This window comes from Setaria viridis, chromosome 2, assembly GCF_005286985.2.
Source record: "Setaria viridis chromosome 2, Setaria_viridis_v4.0, whole genome shotgun sequence".
Taxonomy (NCBI): Eukaryota; Viridiplantae; Streptophyta; class Magnoliopsida; order Poales; family Poaceae; genus Setaria; species Setaria viridis.
Window position 1 is genome coordinate 33,288,921 of NC_048264.2, and position 20,494 is coordinate 33,309,414.

At 41.3% G+C, this 20,494-nt stretch overlaps 2 protein-coding genes and 1 long non-coding RNA gene across 5 annotated transcripts; 1 reads left to right on the plus strand and 2 right to left on the minus strand.

Moving 5' to 3' along the window:
- Positions 1-2,758: 2,758 nt before the first annotated feature.
- Positions 2,759-5,283, minus strand: LOC117843622 (uncharacterized). Its single transcript, XR_004637784.2, has 2 exons — positions 3,288-5,283; positions 2,759-3,207 (listed from the first exon to the last, which is right to left on the minus strand). It is a non-coding gene; the product is annotated as an uncharacterized lncRNA (long non-coding RNA).
- Positions 5,284-6,160: 877 nt separating this feature from the next.
- On the minus strand, positions 6,161-14,729 carry LOC117843621 (pentatricopeptide repeat-containing protein At1g76280). 3 transcript variants are annotated; one of them, XM_034724271.2, is made up of 16 exons: positions 14,400-14,729; positions 14,255-14,309; positions 14,109-14,166; positions 13,828-14,026; positions 13,550-13,740; positions 13,331-13,438; positions 12,411-12,593; positions 11,450-11,810; positions 11,186-11,352; positions 10,566-10,661; positions 9,894-10,073; positions 9,469-9,696; positions 8,488-8,631; positions 7,799-7,987; positions 7,559-7,678; positions 6,161-7,473 (listed from the first exon to the last, which is right to left on the minus strand). In XM_034724271.2, the coding sequence occupies exons 3-16, from the start codon at positions 14,154-14,156 to the stop codon at positions 7,039-7,041; spliced, it is 2,649 nt and encodes an 882-aa protein (XP_034580162.1). In that variant the 5' UTR covers positions 14,157-14,166; positions 14,255-14,309; positions 14,400-14,729; the 3' UTR covers positions 6,161-7,038. The 3 variants fall into 3 exon arrangements, with proteins under 3 accessions (XP_034580162.1, XP_034580163.1, XP_034580164.1); XM_034724272.2 differs by lacking the exon at positions 13,828-14,026 and having other exon boundaries at positions 14,400-14,727; XM_034724273.2 differs by lacking the exons at positions 14,109-14,166; positions 14,255-14,309; positions 14,400-14,729 and having other exon boundaries at positions 13,853-13,992.
- Positions 14,730-16,183: 1,454 nt separating this feature from the next.
- Positions 16,184-19,781, plus strand: LOC117845786 (uncharacterized). The gene is made up of 5 exons (XM_034726870.2): positions 16,184-16,398; positions 16,523-16,605; positions 17,713-17,816; positions 19,189-19,243; positions 19,317-19,781. Exons 1-5 carry the CDS (start codon positions 16,276-16,278, stop codon positions 19,531-19,533), a joined length of 582 nt encoding a protein of 193 aa, XP_034582761.1. The 5' UTR covers positions 16,184-16,275; the 3' UTR covers positions 19,534-19,781.
- The last annotated feature ends 713 nt before the right edge of the window (positions 19,782-20,494 follow it).

Sequence of the window (20,494 nt, forward strand, 5' to 3'; positions counted from 1 at the left end):
TCGCCCTCGAGTCAAGTTGAACCAGATGGCTGTGACTCGATGATCTTCCGTGATCTGCTTACGTTACAGTCATCGAACCAAATCATCAGTAGTAACCAGTAAATATCCTCTGTCCTTGTCCAACCTATGTATGTCCAATGGGTGGAACCGACCACCAGAGAAGCACCAAGCACGTGTGTGACTGTGTGTATTCGCGCCATTTACCGCGGCACAGGAGAATGGAACGCGAAACAGTTACATTTGACTGGACTGAAGAGGATCTGTCGGCTCGCATGACACCGAATCCAGGGGGCAAGATTGGGCGCATAGATCGAGCAACTTATAGCGGCCCGTTGACAGTGAAGCCTGTCCCCCCATGGAACTCAGGCATTTCAGCTGACAAAGATTGCGCGGCTTCTTATTTTGCCTAGAAACAGCTGAGCAAGAAACAGCAGTTGGTAAACTTCGGTGAGAGCATGTACCCATTCAACCAGAGTCCGGAAATCCAGAACGGAGTACTCTCCTACTTGGCAGAGCAGAGAGAGATAATTTATTTAAGGGGGTGTTTGACAACACCCTGCTAAAGTTTAGCACCTGTCACATCGGATATTTGGATGCTAATTAGAAGTATTAAACATAGGCTAATTATAAAATTAATTGCACAGATGGACTCTAATTTGCGAGACGAATCTATTAAGCCTAATTAGTTTATGATTTGACAATGTGATGCTACAGTAACCATTTGCTAATGATGGATTAATTAGGCTTAATAGATTCGTCTCGCGAATTAGCACAGAGTTCTGCAATTAGTTTTATAATTAGCTCAATTTAATCCTTCTGATTAACATTTGAATATTTAATATTTGATGTGGCACTGCTAAAGTATCAAACATTCCCTGAGAATCGATTCTAGATAACTAAGCAAAGCACGGCAGTTGGCAGCCATGCACGATCTTTTCTCCCGCATCCACGTGCGTTAATTAGAGATCCAATACATTCATAGTAGTGGTAAGCCGGAGCCCGACAGGTCGCCTCAAGCGACAAGAATAAACACATCATCTCACTGACCGCTCAGAGGTCAAGTCGATCTCCGAGCTCGTAGTTGTAGGCACCACAAAGGCACAGTGCAGCTTAAGGCTGCTATAATTAAAGCTTAGCTCATCTAATGGATAGAAGACTAGAATTCATGAAAAATCATTTTTGACCTTTTATCTCCTCACCTCCTCCCTTTGTCTCTCCCCTTTTTATCTTTTCACAGACCATAACACCCATTAGCTCCTCCAAGCAACTAATACTTTTGCACCTTTTTAGAGTAGACTAAAGTTTAGTACTCCCATTTGGATGGACTAATGCATAAAGATGCTAAATTTTAACACTTTCATCCATGACTAACACTTTCACCCATTAGTCATGGGATCAAACAGGCCCTAAACCGCAAACGCCAATGGGTACGGTTCGTATACCACTCCAAAGATCAACAATTAGTTGGTGCTATTTGGCACGGTCCATAGTCCATTGTCCATAGCATTAAGAAATGCAAAACAAACCATCTCCTACTCAGCGGCGCAATGCCTACCCGGGTCACGTAGTACTTGGATCTATCTCGAGTTCGATTCGATGGGAGGTGGGGCTAATTGCTCCCTCGGTTATTGTCTTGTGCCCTCGGAGGCTCGGACCCTGCTGGTGTGTGGCGATCTCGATCGGCCGTCAGACATATTGGACAAGGACATCGACGATGGCGAGGACGTGGCCGCTCAGCAAAGCGACAGCGCAGTTCGCGCAGGGGCATTTCCATATGATATACTAATACTAGTTGGAAAGGCCCTCGCACGTGGATCCTGTTGGTTCTTGGTCTAGCCGTCTAAGGCTCGGTTGTCGTTTCTCTCCATGCATACATCCACAGCAGCTTGCGATTGATGTTGTAGTTGTCCTTTTCCTATTTTTATCACAATAAAAAAGGTGCCTAGTTTTCCAAGGCGGCAGCACGCTTGCATTAATTAATTTCCTATTTATATTTAATAATTAAATCAGCACTATCTTGTGACATTCATTAATTTTTTTAAAAAAAGGAAAGGAAAAAAAAAAGAGGAGTGGCCGGAGGGAGGAACAAGACGCCAACGCGAGAACATGTTCAGGGGTTGGGTACTTACATGAGTGACCCATCAGACAATGCGGGCAAGCTGGGCTCAGCAATTTTCCTTACGGGCGCCGCAAGCTCTGGCCCCCCGACAGCCTCTTGCTCCCTGAAAGCTTCAGGGTCAAGTCAGTCGGGCAGAGGCCGAGGCTTGTTCGTTCCTCAAACTTGGGGGAAAGGATGCCAGATGATCAAGTTAAGCATCCGCTTATCCACATATAACAACCAGGCCAGCCGATAAAGCACTTAGCCTATCAGATCCCAGCATATCTATGAATCTATCCATGGGCTTGTTAGTTGACATTGCTCTGCAGTCGAATGCAACTATTGATTATTACCACAAAACTAAACAAATAAAGCGCAGGAACCTAATGGCTTTGAGCCTAATCGGCCATTGTCTGCATGCACAGATGCTAAAGCAAACAAAAGACATGTTCACCTGGTCCTGCGATGCAAGGGAGATGTGTCATAAACAAGTTCCGCATTTGCATGACAGGCGGACACAGCAGCGACGGCAAGCCTTTTGAGCTATGCCAGCCTCATTCTAAGCTTCCAATCCTACCAAATCATAGCCTAACCCATGCACGTATACCTCTGCCAGGCCCCCACCATGAGGTGAGAAGCCAAGGCCACATGGACTACAGATGGAAATACCTGGAACGCTGCATTGCAAGCAAATGTTTTCCCTCCAGGCTTTGGTAGCAACAGAAGGTACAGAAATAGTTGAGAAAGTTATGAGGAACAGTTGGAAGGATAGGCCGTCTTCCCCATTTAAAGGCACTGCCATCCTTTCTGCAGCCCCATGACAAGCTACCACACACAGGCACAAGCAACGCCTTGCAAAGCTCTTAGCCTCACACAATTCAACCCCTCTTCTCCATTGCCTTCCCTGAGAGGGCAGAGATTGTCTCAGGCTTCAGTGCTCTTCTCAGGCTGAAATGTTGGATTGTCCGGGTGTTCTGAAGAAGCATTAGGTGTGTGTGTTGGATTGTCGGGTGTTCTGAAGAAGCATTAGGTCTTCCTTCAGCTCTTTTTGTAGTTTCATCTTCCTTCCACTGTGTTGTCTTTGGCCTCTCTTTCTGTGTCTCTACACGCTAGTGTTATGGAATCCTCCCAGATTAATGGAGACGGTGGTGAAGAGTGTAACAGTAATGAATCCGGGTGGACGATGTACCTGGGCTCCCAGGTGGATAGTGATGATGCCGAAACCAATGGCAGTGAAGGGAGTAATGTTAGCAGTGGCCGCAGCAATGGTAGAAGCAAAAACACCGACGCAGATTATGATTCCTTGGCTTCTGATGCTTCCACAGGACCAGCTCAAGTGAAGATGCGTGATGGCAAAGAAAAGAAAAGTCAGGATAAAAATGACAGTATCAGATATGAACACGGTAATGACAGGCAAGAGGAGATACATACCAAGCTCACGATCAGCTGTGACAAAAAGGCAGGCAAGATGAACAAAAGAGAAGAGAAGACCGCTAGAAGAGGCCACAACAAGAGACGCAGTTCTTCACGAACAGGCTTGTTCTGATAAACTCTGTAATATCCTAGTAGGATGTCTCTCAACCATTATTGTCTAGCTAATATTCTTGTAGGTGCATGGAACCTGCAAGGCTTTGGGGATCCCTGGGCATATCTATTACCCCCTTGTATATTCTTAATTGCCATCCTCCTAGTATCATATTAGAAAGAAAAAAAATGCATGTGCTTGTATAGGTATTAACAGATAAGGCTCTGTCGAGATATACTTCACAGGCTGTTCTCTATTTACAGTAGCTTTCTACTGTTCTTCCTAGTATGTGTAGAGTTTGAAATGTCTGTATGTGGTCACAAAGTGAAAGTTTTAGTAAGAGGCAGAGTTAAGAATACTATCCATAAAAGAGAGAAATCCTTATACTGCCAATGAACCATTCATGAAAGAACTCAATTATTGCAATCTTTTTGGCATTCAGCATGTGATTAAACAATGCACATACTATTTATGAGATGTAACAGTTTTCAAAAGTCATGAGAAAGAACAATTACAAAATCTACAGTACAAACATCTAGTTTACAAATCAGCATATGGAAACATACATATGCCGTACATGAGCCTCTAGCTATCACCTGATGTGTACAATCAACTATTCTTTGCATCTGCAAGTGCTCTAAAGTAGCCGTGGCATTGATTGAAGCACCTCCTTCCCTGCAATTGATGTGGAGATAATTATATCAGCAACAGCACTATCATCCCTGAATTTGAACAATAAAGCCTTAGAGAGGGCAATGGTAACCTGATGAAGCACTTATTTGAACTAGTAGATACAAAGTGAAGCAAACAGTAATGCTGCAGATGAAGGGAAAATGAGCAGCAACGATGCAACGAGGAGAGAGGAGCAGTGAAGGGCACGGGAAAGAGCCATCTTATGTTCATGTACGCTAAGATGAAAGATGGAGGCCAATATCGACACATCATGGGCATACAACAAATCTACAATGACAGGTGTCATGATAGTCGATAGATGCTAGTTCATGATCACTCTGCTCAAAATGTGTGCCTAGTAGTATAGAACTTTCTGAGGAAGACTTGAACATACAGAATTCAACCAAAAAAGAATCTTTAGGCAAAGTTACCCTGGTAGAGGATCATCTGGCGAAAAAAATGAATCTAGAGATATCACAGTCCTCAACTGGTAGGCAGGACCTGTGAAGCTCCTTGGCACAATCTTCAGTGAATATCAAGTCGGGAGTTTTCACCCTGAATCATCTGCTTGAGAACAGATCATAAGAAAGACTGACCATGGCAACATCCCAACCTACTAGCTTAGTTTGTGAAATTGTTCAGAAATTGCAACCATTTGGCAACTGCTAAAGCCTAAATTTCAGGATCATTGAGGAGATGGTTTAAAACTCCCAGTCAGTATGACCTTTTTTTTTCCTTCTTACAGAAAAGGGTGGAGACTCTAACGCAAGGCAACACAATCACATCCAAATATGCTTGGGAGACAGTGGGTTAACATTTTATGAATCATCACATGCTTCCATGAACAGTTTAGAACCATAGCCGGGCGCGTTGTTCAGTTCACAGAGAATTAACCGACGGTAGCGCAGGCGAATTGGTTCCGCATCCCAGCCTAGTGGCCCCGAAATGAACCCAATCAGATCGAGGAGACACGCGGGAATGGCTAGGAATGTACCCAGAGGCTGCGGCCGGCGGCTAGGACGCCGCGGCGGGTTTGGAGTGGTGGAGGAACGCGGCGGAGCAGAGCACGGTGGTGACGACGGCGAAGAAGCCGAGCGCGACCGCCAACGACATCCCGGCCACCGCCAGATCCAGCGCCAGCTGCGCGCCGTGGAACACCACGCCCAGTGCCATCCCTCCTCCCCTCTCCTCCCCGCTCCCCTCCCTGCCTCCCGTCGTCCTGCTCTAGCATATGCGGTGGGGGTCCTGCGCTGCGCGCTCCTCTCGCTCGAGCCTGCGTGTCCCGTCGCGGGGTGCGAGAGGGTACAAGGGGGGATGGGCGGTGGGGTGGAGGAGAAGCGGCGAGTGACACGCGGAGCGGCGAGAGGGCGGGAGGGGAGGCGGCGACGCGACCACCTGGACCTGCGCGAGACGAGAGAGATGCGCGACCGTCAGCCCGTGTCCGTCTCGCTTCGCTTGCGAGCCGCCGTGAGCCCGTGACGACGCAGCCGAGACCGAGCGGTGGGGGCAGACGGAGGCAGGACCTGCATGCGACCGAGATCAGCTGCTACATTCTTGTTTCGATGAAACCTCTGCCGTTCAGCGGCTTGGGGAACCAGCCATTTTCGCCGAAATTCTGAAGCTGCTGGAGTCTCCAATTACTCATCCCACGTTTATCCCAAAAAAAACTTCTTTATTTTGGTGGCCGGAGATTTTGACCGTTTGGAGCACGTAAATTCTCTAAAATTCTTATGGACATAAGTTCATTCATTACAAAAGGGTAAAATAAAAGGCGTCTAGAAATGATATGCTTCGCAACAACAGTTTCAGTCAACAATGGTACATTAGGTGCAAAACCAGACGGCAAATTGGGGGAAAACCCAGGGGAATCATACTACTCGACATGATATGTGTTATTCATGGAAAGAAGGTACATGCAGTGATGCCATGTTGGTTTATTATTCGAGAAGCCTAGAAAGTGAACAAAAAGGCTGTCAGAAGACAACAACTCTTTAAGCACCAGTACGTAATGTACAACAAAAGCCAACCAGTAAGCGATAATAGGTCAATTAGTATACCCGATGCTTCTCCATACTTCTCTAATCTACCGTTGTCAGACTAATAGGTTGTCCCAGCAGTCTCGCCCCTGAACCTAACACTACCTTATAACATCATCGTCCAAGCTCCAAAATAAACAGAACAAGTTGTTTTGAGGTACAACAGACCAGCTAGCTGGCTTCCAGCTACTGTGCAAGTTGTAACGCCTCTTAGTCTTCTGTCACTGCCATGTGACTCGATCTTCGTCACCATCAAATATGTTCCAAAAGATTTTGCAAAGTGCTCCTGACAGCCAGTACAATCAGCAACGGTTAAAGCTTGGTGGATGTCAAGTAAGCAACTTATGAAGTAATCTGTTGGCCTAGAAGCCTCAAAACGGTGCAACAGGCCAACAGACCAGCCCCTTGCGGAAGAAATTGATAACCGCTGCATCTTTCATGACCAAGCTTCACAACGGGTGGTGATGAACAAGCAGGCAGGTTCAATTGTTCTCTCTACTGCAATCATGGTTAGGTAAAAGGAATTCCAACAACTGGATGCTTTCCGGCAAAAGAAAACATGAAGTAGTCATCATGCCTAGCAGAGAGATTCACCTTGGTTCTGCCTACCACTAGGTAGGGACAATGACTCTGTTCTGCGTCCATTAGCTTCCTGAATGGGTGCTTAAGTGGATTCCTTACCCGGACACTCGGAAATAGGGTTTCCTTCACGAAGATTGGGGGACATCCAATGGGATTATATGTGGTCTCTTGTTAGCATTGTACGAGGATGCCAGCCTCCTTGCCCAAAGACTCTCCTCTGGTGACCACGATATGGTGGCACCCATTATTGCACACCATCTCAGGTTCAGTAAAGCCGTCGTAAGAAATTCTTCAGCTGCTTCGAATGCCCTTATGATTCTCAATTCAGCATCAGGCTCTTCACTGAGGATTAGATCTTCAAAAACAGTTATTTTCTCGCTAAGAATGTTGGCATCCTCAGATATCATTCTCGTGCTGAGTACTTGCAATGCCTCAATTGCAGTATTGTAAAGTTCATGCTCCTCATACGCGCAAAATGTGTACACGAGTGTTGATGGATTAGGTTGAATTTTTGCTCGATGTATACGCTCCACAATATATTCAATGACGTGAATTTGACCCTGTGAAGAATGTTAAAAGATAAGCTAAACTTCAAAATCATTTTAGCAGGGGAAGAGAAACAGATCACTCTTATAATAAACATACTCTAGCATATGCACGTGAGAGTACTGTATTGAAAATCTGTATGTCAGGCTCAATTCTTTCAGTCTTGCATATATCAAGCAGATCCAGAGCACCCTCAAAATCGTCTTTTGCTAATACAACCTATCATATCAAGAAAAATAGAGATGAGATCAAGTAAATGGACCTGCAAAAGTCAACTCAATAACAAGTAATCAGTAGTATGATAGATCTAAAAGGGATGTTAATGGTAGCCAGACTTACCTTCAGGAGAGATGTATAAGTCACGACAGTCGGATGGAAGCCATCTTGGAGCATCAAAGACAGCAAAGCACTAGCTGATTTGAAACATGGCAACCATTTGCAGCACTCTATCATGGTAGTATAAATTGAAACATCGGTTGGAAGACCGCATGATCTCATGATTTTGAAGATCCTTATTGCTTTGTGACTCTACAAACAAGAAAAACATAGATCAAGTTTGATGATATGCTAAGTTCAATATCTGCTAAGTGTGATCATGCAATGAACTTTCAGTTTGGCACCAAACTAACATGAACCATTTCCTATACAAAAGAACTGATGATGTAGTCTATGAAGTGTTGTAGCATACTTTAACTTTTCAACTATGGACCCAAAGTGTGTTAGAACTTAAGAGAAGAAAAGAAAAATATCTATAGAATTCGTAAAACAGAATTAATTTGAACCTGAAATTTTGTAAATAAGAGGAAAGCGAGCGAAATAGAAATATTTAGAATTTTCTAATGTTAATTTCATGCCAATTCCAAAGTAATTGCATAACACCATAACTAGTTTAAAGGGTCATTGCATTTGAGCCATTAACAGAAGAACCAAAATATCTGTTATGACCTGCATCCTTTACAAAGAAAAGAGAGAAAAGAATTCATCATTATGTCGCATCAGAATAAATTTAATAGGTTGTTGATACATACTTCCTTGGCTTTAACAAGAGCATGCAACGCAACACTGTAGAGATCACTCTTCTGATAAGGATTTATGTTCCATAAGACCTTTTCAGCTACATTCAGGTACCTCAGCATTTCCTCTATCATCCCCTCATCTCCAAAAGCTCGTATCTGAAATACAATCAATAGAACATCAAGAGTTCAAAAGATTTGTCATGTTAGAAGCAATGAAGATGAGACTGACAAGTTAAATCACAACCAAAACCACAAACTTTTACAGATGGAATGATGATAATTGGTAATTCAATGAGTAAACTGTTAGGAATAGGAAGAACTACTCTCTTTGCTCATCTTTACAATATGTATTCCTTTTCATTAGGGAAGCCTTCGGCCAACAATGTACTTCATTAATACATAATTTCTGTCACAAAACTGATGTCAATAGTTTCACATTAATACTTAAGATTTAGATTTTATATCACAAAATGACATTAGAGTAATTGTCAGTCAAAGCCTCATCCTAACAAGACAAAATAAACCTTGTAATATCAAACAAAGTAGCTGACAAGGTTTTGGGTCATGACAGAGGTCTCGGGTTATAATGTTCAGATTAATTAAAATAGTGCTTCCAATTACCATAAATTACAATAACCACTGAAAATACTAGTGGATTTGGTGCCTTGAAATAATAAAGATGTCACAGGGAATTCTTGATAGAGAACAGATAAGTTTAAAGACAAGCATATAGAATTCTCAAAACATGATGTGGACAAAGTGAATAAGCCAAAGAATGGCATTGGTTTCTAAGTGTTCCCCAATTTAGCACAAAAAGCCACATTGAGTCTTAAATTTGTCATCGGTGCAGAAAATTAAGTATGCCAAATCCAATATAGTCATGTGAATGTTTCTCAAACTTGCAACAATAGTAAAAATGACATTTTTTGTTCCCTCTAAACCGTACCCAGACAGAAGACAAAGATCTATACAGTAAATGGAAAGAAGGCTTACTAAGTTCTTCATAGACACAAAACTGTGTTGGATTTCGTTATTTAGCATGTCCATCTCAATGATGCTTATCCTTTTGGAAACATCAACATGAGAGAGAACATTTCCTTCTTCATAAGGAACATTGACATTGCCAAACAGAGAAAACAAAAGCTCATATGTCCTGAGAGTTGCCTTCATGTTCACACGTTTCATTTTAGCTAGTATGCGCACAGCTCTTTCTGGTTCATTCTGCAAAAAATTATTAGAGAAGATTATTTCATGCTTCGTATTAATGAAACAGGACCTTTAATTTGACAGACTGGTGCAGTGACAGCTATATAAAACTATATTTTGTGGACATGATGTAGAGCATCAAGCATTTGAAGACTCAGCAGGAGGTACGGAAACCCAATATCCTAAATCTAATTCCAGAGTAAACGCATTACCATAATGTCACATCCGGAAAGCAAAGCATTAATGGCATGTATGTGCTTTGGTCGTATCTCTGAAATTCTTTCCAATAAATCCTCAGCCAAATCCAACTGTAAATTTTTGCTATAACCCTCTGAGAGAGCAGAAAGTGTATCATTGTAAGGTTTAATGCCCCTTCTCTCCATCGTTTCAATCTGAAAACATATGAATATAAGATATGTGCAAGAAAACAATGATATCTCCGAATCAAAATTGATATTGTCATAGGATGTGCAGAGTCAAAAACTTCATTACATAAAAGTACTTTAGTTTGTCCCATGAAAAAGATATTGAGATTTTTTCGTGAAAAGTGCTACTACATTATAGTTTTGTTGTTTCATATAACACAAATTCAGTAACAGTTAGACATGTGCATGGAGATCATACCGATATCTTAAACAAGTAAAATAGACCAGAACTAGAGGTAATAATAGTACAGGTACAGTTCAATTTTGCATAGTAGCTTTTGTTCTTAGCATTGCAGTACTCTTAACAATAATCAGATAGTCTAATTTCTACTTTTCACAAAAATCAGAGCAATGCACCATATTGCTTTAAAAAAATAAAAATGGTGTATGTTATCGTCATTTTAGTGAGATGCCCTTTCAGGTAACTGGAACATAAACAGGAAGCTACTGGTAGCATACCACTTTCATGGCATATGCAATTCCTTTGCCAGCTATCAGAGTCTTGACAAAACCATCGTATGTAAATTTTGACCACCGCAATCCAAGTTTTTGCATCTGGACAGAAAAATTAAATTAGAACCAACACAGTCTGTAAGCATATGGGAATTTTTCAATTAAAACGCTTTCACCATTAAAATAACAGAAAATTGCAGTCATTATCTTTTACACTAATAACATTAAACAAACTTATCAAAATACCTAAAATGCAGGATCACTTGTTACTGACTACAATTTTAAATCAAATCTCTCTGCAGGACCAAAATTGATTGTGGAGTAATGGTTCAGATAAAATAGATTCCACGATCTATGTTGGTAACAATCTTTGCAGGTGAAATCAAGCAACAAATTATAAAAACAAAGTCCAGTAAGCATGAATGTGATCTTCTGTTAAAGAAACAGCACCCCTCCTAATCTAAGTTCAAATACAGTGCAGCAGATGAAACCAATCAAGTTAGAGAACGGAATGTTGCCACACTGCACTTTTACCAAACAGAAAAAAGAAATTCTTAAAGTTTCAGAGAAGCATTTAAGGTAAAGCTCAACACATAGTTTGCATGGAAATGATATAGATTCATTACCTCTAGAAATAACTGCTCAGCTAACTGACAGTTGTTAAACTGTACGCATGCATGCATAAGATCGTTGAACGACCATATCAAAATTCTCCTTACTGCACTTTGTGCAAGTCTCAATGTCTTTCGAACAGTCCCATTATCTAGTTCAACCTTATCAGCAAGATTGTTGCCTGGAACAAAGCCGAAACAAAATAAGTTTTATATATTTCATTGGGATGAGTAAACTAATACGGTGGATGGTACTTGCAAATGGAATGCAGACAAGACCTGCAAATAATAACTCAGGCTGAACATCAGCTGAATTTTTGCCAGTAGCCAGCTTCCCTTGAGATGGTTGCAGGCTAAAGTCTGGTAACAATTTGAGATCTTCAGATTCACTCAAAGCAAGTACAGGAATGTCTAATCTTGATGATTGGTATCTTCTTTTAGAAGACAACCTCAGATGTTCAGATCTTTGTGCAGCACTGGTTACCATATGCTGCAAGATGTGATATGCAGATTGGAGGTCACCAAACGCAGTTAAAGCCCTCAAAATTCTCCTTTGTGTAATAATGCTTGGGCTATAATACCTAGTGCAGTCCTTCCAGATATCATAAACTGCAGGCAGATTTTGTTGTAACACTGCAATCTAAAACACATAAAAAATAACTAATAAGCAAAGCTGTCAAAATGTTAGATCCGAGACTCAAAAATGAATAAATGATATGAGCCAACAATGTAACTTAGTTAGAAATCATGTGAGAATTAGTATGTCTTGCAATCACCACATCACATAAATATTTGGTAAGGGGCTACTATATATATGAAATATAATATCGCATGAGATGAAAAGAATATCCTAACATGACATGAGAAGAACAAAACATAAGTTACACAGAATAAAATGGCATGTGACTTTTTCAAAAGAAAACTTTTGTATGGTGATTTATTACTAAGAGAATATGGATTTGATATTTTCTGAAATATGGATTTGATAAGCAACATTACTAAGAAAACAAAGTGACAAAGGAAATATGGATTTGCAGTCATGTATGGTGATTTATTCAGGACGAGGTTCAATTCACACAGATAAACAATGTGCCAAAAGGGAACTACCTAGGCAGCGACATGTTAATTTTTTTAGAGAGAGAACCAAACAGGAAGCTTTATAACGAACAAGGCATGACTAGTAATTGCGCATACAAGAAGAACTTTTAAAACAGCAATATTGAACATTTCTTCTACAAACCTTCAAAAGCTCACAGTATGTTATTTCAGACTTCCCAAGAAGATAATTTTCCATTGTCTCCAGACAGCATTCAACATCCTTCAGATTTGCACTACTTCCACAGGCATTTAGAAAGATATTAAAAAACGGCAAAGTGGCATGGGTGCTTTCTTTCTCCCCTAGAAGCGTCAACCAGTGGAGTGCCTACATAGGAAAGAAGATTCTAAACTTGCAGACTGCATGTAGCTGAACTATTCAATAAGCTGATAAACCTATAGTACATATGAAAGAAAAATTAAATTCCACTCAATCACCTGGCACGTGTAAAGAATAAAAAAGAATCAGTAATAAACTTAACCAAATCCAATCTAATTATCATCAAAATAACACAGTAAAAAAGTCAACAGTTCATTAAATGTGCAAACAAGCATACACATCTAGCTTGTATTTCGAATAGTAGTACAGTTGTAGTATACTTATTTTTCCCATAAACCTGCCTCATACTTGTTTGCAAATTTTATGAAACACTTGCGAAACAGAACATACAACTCATTTTCCAATTCACCACACTCCTACAAATATAAATTATATAATACATAAAGCAATGCCTGCGCTATAAGTGAACATGCAAATATTTGTAGACATACCCTAATACAAAAGGGTCAAAATAACAGCAACAGCAACAACAAAGCCTTTTAGTCCCAAGAAAGTTGGGGTATGCCAGTGTGCTAGTGTGGATAAGGCACGGATACAATGAACTCACTCCAATCAGTACCAAGAACCTGGGTCTGTCATATACGGTGCATTGATAATGACATTTGGGCTAAGCCAGTATCACAAGGAAATGGAAACTTTATAGAGAGATACTGCGGTCTCTTTTATCCTTAATAAAGAATATACTATGCTACTTCCATTGCTTAGAAGTGAGAGGTATCTCATACCTCCTTCACATACCCTCCTCTGCTCAGGGCTCGAATGACATATCGGTAGATACCCTTACTCATGCCAATGGCCTTCTCCTCCATGAGTTCCAAAGTTTCCATAACAAACTAGAAATGTTGGAAAAAAAATCCCGATGGAGTTCTAGTCAAAACAAATGTATTAAACATTTAAACCTTAAACTGCAGTAAAATAAAAAAAACATCTAACAATAGATTTACCAAAGGATCAGGTGCTTCTGCACAATACTCCAATATATAAGAAAAATCTTCCTTATTCAATGCCCAATTAGTGTTTTGAAAGTTCGAAAGAATTATCGATGCTCGCTGCCGATCACCTCTACGGAGAGCATTGACAATGTCTGCTTGCATAGATCTGACCAAAGTGGTCTTCCATGTAAAATCATCATATTCTGCAAGCATCATAGCACTGCTTAATATTCATGTGCATAAAATTCATGTATAGCAATTCTGCTAATCAGCCTTGACAAGGTGATGACCCAAGTCAGGAAGCATGGAATATACAAGTGAAACTTGCTGCAGGGGAAGGGCAATCATGGTAACACCGGGAAGTAAGCCAGGCCTCAGAACTGAAAGTTCATACACTAGGCAGGCAACTGCAATGCATTTCGCCGTAGCACAAAGTTGATTTGATCGCGCCATTTCCAGGTTTACATCATAAAAACATGGCCAAAAATGCTAACCATGGTGCGCAGAAACAATAGTTAGAACATTCCGTGCAAAACAATAGCAGAAACAAAATGACTGAATTCGTGCTTACCATTAGAACAAGTTGGGGCGTCTTCAGAGTGAACTCCACTTGCCACATTCACCTGCGCCTGCAGGAACTCTGTAGCATTAACACCTAAAGCACACGCGTATACACGAAACAACAAGGATCTTACAGAGAGAAATTCTGCGTATTACGTGAGGGGATTTGAATGCCGCTGAGGAGCTGGTGCAACGGCGAGCAGCCCTCGATCTGAATGACACAGAAATGAAGAGGACTGTGAGAACAGAATGGCACCACATGACCCGCCCGAATCATTCATTCCATGGATAGCTCGCTTACAGAATCCTCTGCATCGCAGGCGGCGAAGAGCTGGAGCGCGCGCCTTTCAGCGAGAAGGAGGAGGGCGCTCGCCGGGCGGGGAGGTGACCTCTGGGCTGACCGCCGCAGATATCGAGGTGGCGCGGAGGAAGCGTGGGAGGTGGGGCTGGTATACACCGCGACGCCTAGGAAGTGGAGGCGGACGAGAGCGAGGCCGGCGGCGAGGGGGCGTGGAGATGCGGCCGGCGGCGAGGGGCACGGCGGATGAGCGGAAGGCGGAAGGGTTTTGGTGTTGGGCAGAGAGGGAGGCTGTTGCGGGCTGCGGCCTTGCGGGAGGGTAGCCGGTTGCCGTGAGATGCGAGATCGGAGATCGCGGCTTTGCTCGAATCTGGGCCGTGCGTGGAGAACTTTGGTGGTGCTTGTCCAATGTCCAAATACAGACGTAGTACGGAGATATAGAGCAGAGATGTTATTATTAAAAAAATAGTATAATTTGGTCCTAAAACTACGATTGGCATCTTTCCAGAAAAACTACGATAAGGCAGCGTAATACGTCTTTGGAAAAAAATGGCACAGGTTTCAGCAAACGGCAGCTTAAAATCACGTGTAATCAAAACTCTCATTTACCCGTAAGACTTGAAGAAAAATATCAAAACTCCCACCGCTTTACTATGTTTGTCCGGTCCGCATATCAAAGTGACATATTACTAGTATTTGATTAACTTAACTGAAAACATGCCATGTCGGATTTATAGTCCATTGAGAATTGATAGATGTAGCTTGTATATCCAATGGAATAGGAACACCATGATTTCATCCAAAATTTCTAGTTGTAAGGACAAAATAATATTGTGAAATAAAGATAAACTCCATCCGTTCGGTCGTTTTAGCTATTGTAGGTTAATAAATATTATTATAAATCTAGATATAGCTAAAATGATCTACAATTAGAAATGAAGAGAGTATATGCTAAGTCTCGTATCCAGAAAAATCTTGAAGCGCTAATTTAGCTTGTACGTTTGCCTTAAATCCGGTGAAATCATCTATTTGAATCTAATAAATATATGTCAATATGTGGCAACCTCCTAAATCTACCTTCAATATTGCCACCGCACCTGGCTTTGCAGATTCTAGTAAATCATCAAGAGCAAAATTCTACCACTTTTATAGTTTTTTACCTAAGATTAGAACTAATCATACACTAAGTTAAATTGATTTTTCATGTACTTGGCAAATGATGGTTCCAACTTCCAGGTGGAGGCTAAACCATCCTTACTAAAACAGGAGCCAGATAACAGTTACTAAAAGTTTGGCATTAGTAGAACTATGGTCGAATCTTTATTATGCCAAATTTCGGTGTGGCTCTTGCAAGCATCGAGCCAGACAAGCGTTACGTTTAGAGAAACGAGACCCTCGTGACTATCACGCCATGCCAATATCTATTAAAATTATTTAGAAGAAAAAATATCGCACGTATTTATAAAATAAACTTTATTGAATTGTAAATAAAATGCTATTTGATCATGCATCTTTGTTTTTACATGAGAATTTCTACATATATAATTTGAGCATGCTCGTATGATCTACGAGTTTCTTGATATTTGTGTTGCTAACAAACTATTAAGTTTCCTATCATACGCGCTCTAGCCTCTATAAGAAGATTCACATTTGTAACTGGTATACCTCTTCCTAGTAAATTTGGACTCGTCGTAAATTTAAATCTGGCTTCAAAATTTAATTCCAGATGGCAGGGCACCCCTGCGCGCAGCATGTGCGCCCAAAATAAAACCAGGCTACCGGCAGGCCGCAGGCGCTCCTCGCACTCTCCATCGATTCGCCAGCAAATTTCTCAGCGCCGGCCTCCCGGCGGACCGGCGTCCGCATCACTGCGTAACCGATGGCTTCCTCCCCGTGGCCGCGCACCGCTGGTACCGCCCCCGCCCCGCCGCCAGAAGCTGCTGCTGCTGCTGCTACCGCCGCCGCCACCCCCGCCCCGACGTCGGAGCAGCACCTGGTCAAGGTTCCCCCACAATCCCATTTTTTTTCCCTCCCTCGCTCGCTCGCTGGCTCGTTGCCTCTGTCTCTTCAGGTTCAGCTCTGCTCCCTGACCCCATCCAAGCTGAGCTCCTGACTGGTGCGTGCAGGAGGGAGGAAACGCTGCCGCCGCGGCTGTCCCGCTCCCGCAGGAGGAGGAGGCCGAGCCCCACTTGCCGCGGGATGATGACTCGTAATTGCGACCCCCTTTGCCTCTGTTCCCGCAATGCATGCTCTGTCTTTGCGTAATTCTCGATGGAGACGCTGCTTCACTTACGATTACATTGTTTTATGCGTGCACCCGTAGGAGTACCTGGTCATGGAGTAGAATTAGAATCTGTGAACGTGCGGTTATATAGTCGATAGAGGTAGATGTTGTGTATATGAGTGCATGGACGAGATGGGGTTCTTACCCTGTTACTGGTCTGGTAGTCCCGCAGCAATGCATAGTATATTAGTGCTATATGTACTAGTAAGCAGTACCAGGAGTACCACATCAGCCACCCTGGCACCCTTTTTGTGGTTTTGCCCTGTGAACAAGGAGTGGTGGAGCCAGAACCAAAGCCTTCTAGGCACAACAATACTAACATTTTTGGGTCTCAATATATTTGTTTGTAAGCAAATTTCACCAAAAGATATACTACTTTGCAAAAACCTGTGGGGGTATGTCTTCAACAAGCATGTAAAACTAGGGGGCAAAAAGAATCAAGCTAGGAATTTTTTTTCAGAAAGGTGTCAAGGTCTTAAGGCTACCATTCACACAATATATATTTCTCCAAATTTTGTGGTTCCCCTCAGCGTATCTAGTTCTTCGGAAGAAGAAAGATAACATCTGTCCTCTAGTTGATGATACAAAATTAAGTTAGGTTTCGTCCATATACATGGATTCTTTTTCATGTCTACAGTCATGCCTCCTGCCTTGTAGAGTTTAGGTGTCTCTTATCAACTTATGTATCAGAATCCCATGATTTGACGAGCTGATTTGGACAATTTTGACTTTGTAAGGTACACACTGAATTGTTTGACTAATTACTTTTTGGTTAAGTACCTCAAACCTTATATTGTTTTTCTTTACAATTAAATACACTTATATTTTGAAGGACCTAATCGGTCCTTACAAGTATATAACTTACGACATCTGCGATTGGAGGGAGTAGAAATAAGAACATCTTAATCCTGTAGGCCCATGATTGACAAAGCAAAGTTACTCCCGTGTTTGAACTTTAGATTCTGCATGTTGTCACTGTGAAAAGCTTTCAAGGATTCAGTAAAATTCAAGCATCATGTTTGACATGTGCAGAGAAGCAGTAATCCAAGAGCATGAACAGAAGATCAACAGGTATCAAGCAATACTTGCAGCCCGTTTGAAGGCCAAGTTCTTCTCTAAAAAGGCTTTCGATGGAGGTACTCATGCGCCCTTCAGTGTCTTGCAGTATCCAGAATCACCTAATATGTATTGCATTCCATTTTATTTGATTTGTTTTACCACAGATAAGCAGGCCGTTTTGTCTGATTGTAGCAGCTCTGCCATTAAATGAAAATACGTCATACTTCTCTCAAAAATATTTTGGGTACATGAGCGAAACGAGCAAAAATTACGGTGTTACTCTTCATGTTGTTTTTAATGGAGTCTGTGACTCAGTTCTCTTACATATTAGTTGCAATATGTTGTTAAGGACATGACTCGCTTACAAATTGGGAACTCCTTAAACCTAATTATTGTCAGTCAAATGCGATAGCTGTAATCCTGTATGTACTCAAGTCTACGTTCTATTTGAGTAAAGCCTAATTTGAATGTGAATCAATTTAGGATCATCACAACTCCTTTCAGATGCTAAACTAGAAAACTAGTTTTCCTCTTTTCACCATCAGGTCAAGCTAGTCTTAGATTTGTTGTTTAGCTGCCTGATAATAAAGAACTAGCTTGCTAGTGCATCTTCCCATGTTCGTCAGAAGGTATCAACAACATGAAAAATCAGCCTCTACGGATCCTAAATATTGAACTTACTGCCGATCCGTAGCCACAGATACCATTTTATCAATGATATCCTTAACGTATATGCTGCTCCTGAAGTATGCTTTGATGTGTTTTTGCTTAGCTTGTCACTCCTTATGGAAAATAATCCATTTTTACATCAAATGGGGCCATGCAAATTATTTGTTAGTCAGCACTGAGTAGACATGATATATGGCTATCTTCTCTATGAACCTTTTGTATTAGTAATTCATTTTATCAACATCTTGGAGCACTACAAATCCATGTTTATGGGAGCACAGTATTGAAACTATTAACAATAAGAATGTTCTTCATGTTTACAGTTATCTAATGAGCTGCCATTTTCTTTTCTGAATTTCAATTTACTTTACTGTCTTCCACTAGCGAACTCCTAGAGAAATGGGATTCTCTGAGAAAAGGGAAAGATGGGAAAAGACAACTTTACTGAATGGACATTGCTAGAATGATCTTTCTGCTCAATTTGCAATGGGCCTTTACATGTCAATGCTGGTGCAAATATTCTAGAAGCCCCTGCCAATAACTGAAATCTGTGTGTATTTCAATTGCAGTGTGTTGTTAAATGTCTCTGTTTGTAAGGACTTTTTTAATTACTGCTTCCTTAATTGATAGTTATTCTCCTTGTTTCCCATGTGTTTTCTAGTCAGACCCGTTCCCTGTGGCTTAATGCAAATTTCATTTTGATTGATTATAAGTTTGAACCAGTCCTAGTTCTCTTTCTTAGGCCTTGCATAAATGTTATGTTCTTTATCCTGTTAATAGGGAACATCTTTGAAGCAGAAACCATTGTTGAAGGTGAAACAATTCAGTCAAGCAGGTATGTTTCCTGTGTGCTTTCAGTGCCCATTTCAGGTTTCAATATAGCAAGCTTCTAAATCTGTTTTCCTTAGGTGGCCATGTACAAGATCATTTGCAAAACCAGAGTTTTTTTCCCGGGACAAGAACAGCCATGAGAAGGGAAATTCTCCAACTTCAGCAGCAGATTCCTCTGCCAAGAACAGCTCTCCATCTTTAGCAGGTGATGTCTCACCAAAAAATAATGCTAGTGCTTTGGCCACAGAAAACAATCTAACGCCTGGAAAGAGACAGCAATCCAAGAAGACTTGACCTGATGCATTAACGGTAGGCTAATCAGGTTGTCTGCTGTTCCTCTGTAGTCCGAGGGTATGCAATCTGAAGTATGTAAGCTATCATGAAAGGAAAATTGACTCCAAAAAATTTTTGTAACCTGCTCTAAATTCAGTTTGTTGAACCTGTCCCAGAAGCATCCGTAGGAAGGAATACTGTTGTATTATTGATATTCAAATTGATGTATTATAGACTTTCCCTGGTGAACCATTAATTGGTTTCTGAAATCTGAGTCTCAAATTTTCTTGTCATTATGCAATTTATTTTCTTTTGCGCGATGATACACAAGTGGATGAAAATGCGAAGCTACCTTTTTCACATCGATTTATAACTCTGGAAAGCATGCTGATGATCTGCTATCGACACTTCATGGTAATTCTTTCTGTTATTAGTATTCATCCGTTACTGTCCATATCTTCAATGTTTGTATCATTTTCTCCCCAATTTTCTTATTGCCCAGGGCTTACAACTTTAGGCAGTGTCATCTGGTTCCACTACTCTTTGAAGCACACCCATTTACAGTGGCATCAGGAACTGAATGTTTGGAAATGCTTCTGCCATAATTTATTGGAGGGTACAATGTTCTTATCTACAGAATCATATTACTGATCTGTAAAGTGTTTCTCTATATGTGCAGCTGGAAATAAACGGACCGTATCTGAATGCTGTCTCTTCTGACAGCTAGTTGAAGTGCTGTAGTACTTTCCAGTTCTTGTCCTGTTATATGGAAAGCTGCATCACCAATCCTACAGTCTACAGAGGTTTTCTATTGTTGTCTGCCCTGCCTGCCAGCCTGTGTAAGTATGTATCAAGATTCTTGCTTTCTAAACACTCTGATTGGCCCTTGTGATGTGAGCAACTCACAGTGGTCTATGCCTTTGCATTTTATATTCACATGCTCACGCAAGCTTAGTCAGCATGATTTGATGGCACACTTGCC

Excerpts from the sequence above, each read along its gene's own strand:
- LOC117843621 (XM_034724271.2), bottom strand. The coding sequence starts at position 14,156 with ATGTGGCAAGTGGAGTTCACTCTGAAGACGCCCCAACTTGTTCTAATG. Across the intron at positions 10,074-10,565 it reads TTGCATATGCCATGAAAGTG|ATTGAAACGATGGAGAGAAG; the intron begins GTATGCTACCAG and ends ATATGTTTTCAG. Across the intron at positions 7,679-7,798 it reads CTTATACATCTCTCCTGAAG|GTTGTATTAGCAAAAGACGA; the intron begins GTAAGTCTGGCT and ends TTGATATGATAG.
- LOC117845786 (XM_034726870.2), top strand. The coding sequence starts at position 16,276 with ATGGCTTCCTCCCCGTGGCCGCGCACCGCTGGTACCGCCCCCGCCCCG. Across the intron at positions 16,399-16,522 it reads CGGAGCAGCACCTGGTCAAG|GAGGGAGGAAACGCTGCCGC; the intron begins GTTCCCCCACAA and ends TGGTGCGTGCAG. Across the intron at positions 16,606-17,712 it reads TTGCCGCGGGATGATGACTC|AGAAGCAGTAATCCAAGAGC; the intron begins GTAATTGCGACC and ends TGACATGTGCAG.